Here is a 5,194-nt window from a genome sequence, read left to right on the forward strand (position 1 = left end):
CAAGTTTTGAAGAATTTTACTATGCCTGAAAGTGATATACCTTGTTAGGGACGCATGCAAGGTTGCGAGTACAATTTTCTCATATATATGTATCATCAGTGCTAGTCAAGGCTTGTGGCTACACGTAACCGCAAATCATTTTTGTCTGGACCATTAGAGACAAATTAGTCCTATAACAACTCATTCTCTCTCACTAGTCAAGAGTTGATAATGTAGTGAAATTTTATTTCTTGGTGTATTTGAATAGATTATTTTTTTCATTATTTATACTAACATTATAGGTCATTGAACAATGGAAAATTATCATGAGTAAGCGAATTTTAAAGAGTGGAGGCAATTCTCCATCCACGGGATATATAGATTAATGAATTAGTTGTAAAATGGATAGGATCGAGTCTATTACATCAACTGTTTATTCAATATTACAAGTCCACAATCACTACACAAGATCAACCTTGGTTGGGTCATTTGAAGTTTGCCTCAAGTCAAATACGACTCAGTTACTATGCGCGATCATATATCAAGGTGCTCCATATGGTTGGTGGAACAACGCGAAGGGCCTGTCAGTATATATAGAGGGGAAGTTATCTATTTTTGACAACATAGTAGTTTATTATACATCAACTTTTTATACTTAACCAAACATGCACTATACCATAAGAAAAACACCTTAAGTTAATCTCTATTTTGTCACTGCAAACTACCACAACCACAAAATACCAAAGAATAAATTATTACCAGCCTTCGTAATAAATTTATACGTTGCGCACCTTACAAAAATATAGGATGTAAGTTACAAAGACCAGCAGCACCTGACGAATTAGCATTCATTCATTTAGAATATCAAGATACACATGCTACAGAAACACCAAAATGAAAATAGTTCCCTGTTGCATCATTTGCAAAGAATGTTCAACATTAGTCGTTCAAGTCGCAAATCAATTTTCGCTGGACACATTTATTGCACATTTGGTGATCAATAATTTGGTGCTTTTAATCGACATCATAGTAGAGCAAAAATCAAGACCACATACACACGCTGAAAATAAAATTAACTGAAGAGATTGATATTGAACTCTTGTATATCAGTAACTGGCCAAAATTGATTTTGACAGAGTAAAATTTATAAAAAGGGAGGCTAACAAGAGAAAGAACTGAAAAAGTTGTATACTGCTCATTGGATTTTTCATCTGACTAAAACCATCTTAGAGAGATGATCAACACAAATATCTGGTCCATTTTCTTTCTATCACTTCCTGCAGATAAAATGCCCTTTCAATGATAAAATCTGCATCAAAAAAAATTTCGGCAAAAGCACCAATAGGCAATAGCCGTCAAGAGGTTCGTGAACCTCTCCCCATTGTACTGTACTCATAGCGTCCAGGTTTAGGATTTCCATCATCTTTTTTCCACCCATCCCATTCAGATGCAGTTTGACTTATGTGCTAAAGATCTATCTGAATCACTGTCTTTCAAGCTTCTTCCACAAATAAAATGCCTTTCTAATGATAGAATCAGGAGAAAATCCATCTGCATAAGCACTAATAGCCGTCAATAGGCTTGTGAATTTCTCCCCATTATCCTGTGTTGATAACATTCTGGTTTAATATTTCCATCATCATACAGGTCCAGGTATGAAGTCATGTAGAGTATTATTGATGTATTAAGGATTTATTTGATCATCTACAACTAATTCAAAGAAATTCCACAAGCCGAATAGTGAGGAAAAAAAATTACAATCAATGAGACAACTCAAGTAAAAGCAATCAAGGTCGTAAAATAAATCTACCACACGACCAGTCTATTGTATTTCTGAATTTCAGAAATCGCAGATTCATGCGAATTCTAGGTTCAGTCATATCAGTGATGGTTGTTACTAGAGTTTTTGTATCAATGACATACTGATTCTAAGTGGCAACCCAAGTCCTCCTTTTGTTTGCAGTACAGCGACGCCTTTTGTATTGGACATATGGTAGGATTAGGATCCCATTGACATGCATCAGTGATTCAGTGACTCGTGAGTCATGATGAGTAAAAGGTCAAGGTTCAAGATCCATCATGCTCAAGTCCTGTTCTGTTATTAACAAAGGAAAATCTCTGGACTGCTTTCTATTAAATAAAGAAAATATCACATAGAACAGGTGGACTCGCATAAAACTTTAAAGTGCATTTAATGAATGGCAGGATAGATTTCCCTCAAGTCATTTAACTGACCAAGTAGGGCAAATTATTAATCTAAAAGGCAATTTCAAAGTTTACTAAGCCAGCGCCATGGGAACCCCAATAGAAATATCATGAAACATGAGACTTCGTATGACATGCTCATAGTTGACAAAAACAGCTGCTTTTACAGAGATAATACAAACCTCAGGTTTCATGAAAGTCAAATCTTCAATGGAAAATGGAACCATGTAGAACGGAAGATCAGAACGAAGCATGGCCTACATTACGTTAAGTGTGATCTTTTAGCTTTGAGAATATGAGGTTCTAAGAATTATTAAATAACAAATGCTAACAAACATAACAGATTTAATAAATACTCTGCCCATATGTTTGCTTAAAAAAGAAACCAAAAAAAAGTGCGGAAAAGGAAATAAATAAAAGCAAACATACCAGATTCTTGCTTAGCAGAGCCTGCTCAGCACTTGATGTCAAGGCCTACAACTAGTTTACATAAGTAACTAAAACTACTGGATTAAATAAATGCATAAACGTACAGAACGCAGGAACAAACTAATGGAGATCATAAACAATCTTTATTTATCTTCCCTAATATTTCTTTAATATTTTGGGATGGTAAATTTTTAGAAGCAAAAGCAGCTCCTCTATGAGAAAGGCCCTAGGGTTCCAGGAGTGACAGCATATTAGTATGTCATCTCCATTAAAATAGTCCTACAGTTTTCCCCCGTCTTTTTGATGTAGTACATCACAACTACAACTAATGGTTTCATACTACAATTGTAAATTACCTTATAGTTGTATTGATCTTTTCAATACAACTATAAGGTAATTCACAATAATTCCTAAACGCTTCCGCACCACTTTTGACCATCAGTATAATAAATCTCTACTCATTTCATACTTGTGTTGCCACAATATCTTTAACATTTAGGGATAATATGAATCAACTAAAAGAAATACTTCAAAATCAGGATTTACTAATATATGTCAATCCAAAGCGCTTGAAATCAAAGGTATTATAGAAACGTCTCTCGTAATTTTATCCTGTTTAGCCCTATATGAATTTTCCCTCTTCCTATAAAGGATTAAAAGGGTTAAAGAGGTACACACTTTCCACATCAACAGAATAATTTTTGAATTGCATAACAAGAACAGCGTGATAGACCAGCTGCAGACAAGAATAGAAATGGATACTCCCTGCAGAATGGACAACTTTACAAAAATCCAGCTGATACAGTTGAGATGACCAAATATATATCTCTTGAAAAGAGTACTCATTTGGCCAAAAAACCAAATAATAATCATTATAATGGCAATAGACTCAAACTCGAACAAAACTGAAGGTAATACTAGATGTTTAGCACTCTCGACTAAATCTTGACACGAGCACACCACACCGCATTAAGGAAGAATGGGATGATTGTTCCAAAAGTTACATTTGCACCTTAGTTCATACTAGCTAAATAACCAAATTAGTGAAATGTTTAGTTTTTCAGCACAAGTAGCATATCAATGTGCTTATGAGAGAGACTCGTTTGGTTCACTGTTTTCATTAAATGCCTTTCTCTTCATGCAAAAATATACATCTAGTACTTGTGAAGTAGTAGTTCTAAACATATTTTGATTAAGTACTAGGCCACTCACGCATGATGCTAATGTACTTCGATAGTTGGTACTCAACCTATCATATCATGATTCATAACTAGGGTTGTCTACATATCACTAAACATTTGTTCTAATACCAGATGATTGTAGCCCTTTTTTTCATTTTTTTTAAACTAGAGTGACCACTTCAGTTCATAGAAATTTGCTTCAGAATCTTTTTAAAAAAAATACTAGATTAACAAGACATTCGACATTTAACAACCTTCTGGATTCGCTCCTCATCAACTTGTTCAACACACTGCAGCAGGTTCTCTAATGTACCTATCCATACAAAAAGAACAAGCAACAAGTTAGCAAACACTGCAGTGTAAAATAATGTAGAAAATCAGAAGGTGAAAGACAAATACAAAGTAATGAATAGGAGCACAAGAAGTTAAATGAATGGCTATAATTTCACATCAAGAGGCAACAGCACCACGAGGAAGAATGAAAAATGGAAAGTTCGTTAATAAAACTCACTATCATTTTTTGGTTGTAAGAATTCAACAAATCATCATCTTTAAAGCACAATCCTACTAATGCTTCTTTGCTACAGTGAACAAATGTCCTCTGTTTGCAACTCTTTTAAAGCATCAATTAACAAGCGCTTAGTTCATCCATCGACAGAAGGAATGGGTCAACCAACAAAGTCTCTTGAGATGAACAGATTAAAAACAGAGACAGATCGACAAAAGGATTTGAAACAAATGCATATTTACTGGCAGGGATTTTAGAGGGAGAAGGAATCCGTAGTTAAACCAAACAGTTCTAGCAACGCAAATACTCTCAGCTGGGGTCGTAGCAATAAGAATTGCTCACTTGCTTGGGACATGGTTAGTGGGATCAAAAGTAGAATGTATTAGGTGAGGGTGAATCTCAAATGAAAATTTGGCTTTGGTAGTAAAATGAATCCAGAGATTAGTCTTTTTTTTTTTTTAAAAGGTAATCAAATATCTCATTAATCAATACATAATACACGGGAAGTGTATTATCAATTTAAAGCAGAAAGGAATAACATAAAATTGGGCAGCCCACCTATATAGTAGCTGCAGCATTAAACCACGTATACAATGTAAAATAAAATATTTCTCTAATTTGCTCTGTTGTCCGTGTTTGATCATCAAAGCAGCGGCTATCTCTCTCTCTCCACATACACCTTATAATGCAAATAAGGTCCCATGCAAGCTTGCAATTCTTGTAGCGAAATTTTCTCCTCCATGCCTTTAACACGTCTTCCATACGCCTCGGCATCACCCAATCCATGTGTTGTGATGTCAAAATATTGTGCCACAATAAACGAGTAGCATCACAACGGAGAAACAAGTGATCAATCGTCTCCCCGTCCCTCCGACACATATAACACCACTCT

The 5,194-nt window shown here is 35.0% G+C and overlaps 1 protein-coding gene across 10 annotated transcripts in view; it reads right to left on the reverse strand.

Moving 5' to 3' along the window:
• Positions 1-318: 318 nt before the first annotated feature.
• LOC111403476 (flap endonuclease Xni-like) overlaps positions 319-5,194 on the reverse strand; it is a 23,055-nt gene continuing 18,179 nt past the window's right edge. For 6 of the 10 annotated variants that reach the window (XM_023032002.1, XM_023032000.1, XM_023031996.1 and 3 more), the window contains 4 exons: positions 4,049-4,107; positions 2,614-2,658; positions 2,367-2,441; positions 1,041-1,582 (listed from right to left, as the gene is read on the reverse strand). In XM_023032002.1, the coding sequence (XP_022887770.1) occupies positions 1,463-1,582; positions 2,367-2,441; positions 2,614-2,658; positions 4,049-4,107 (299 nt within the window). In that variant the 3' untranslated portion in view covers positions 1,041-1,462. Of the gene's footprint in view, positions 561-1,040; positions 1,583-1,635; positions 2,075-2,366; positions 2,442-2,613; positions 2,659-4,048; positions 4,108-5,194 lie in introns of those variants that run through there. The other 4 variants (XM_023031998.1, XM_023031995.1, XM_023031999.1 and 1 more) reach the window with 4 other exon arrangements.

This window comes from Olea europaea, chromosome 11 (assembly GCF_002742605.1).
Source record: "Olea europaea var. sylvestris chromosome 11, O_europaea_v1, whole genome shotgun sequence".
NCBI classification, from domain to species: domain Eukaryota; kingdom Viridiplantae; phylum Streptophyta; class Magnoliopsida; order Lamiales; family Oleaceae; genus Olea; species Olea europaea.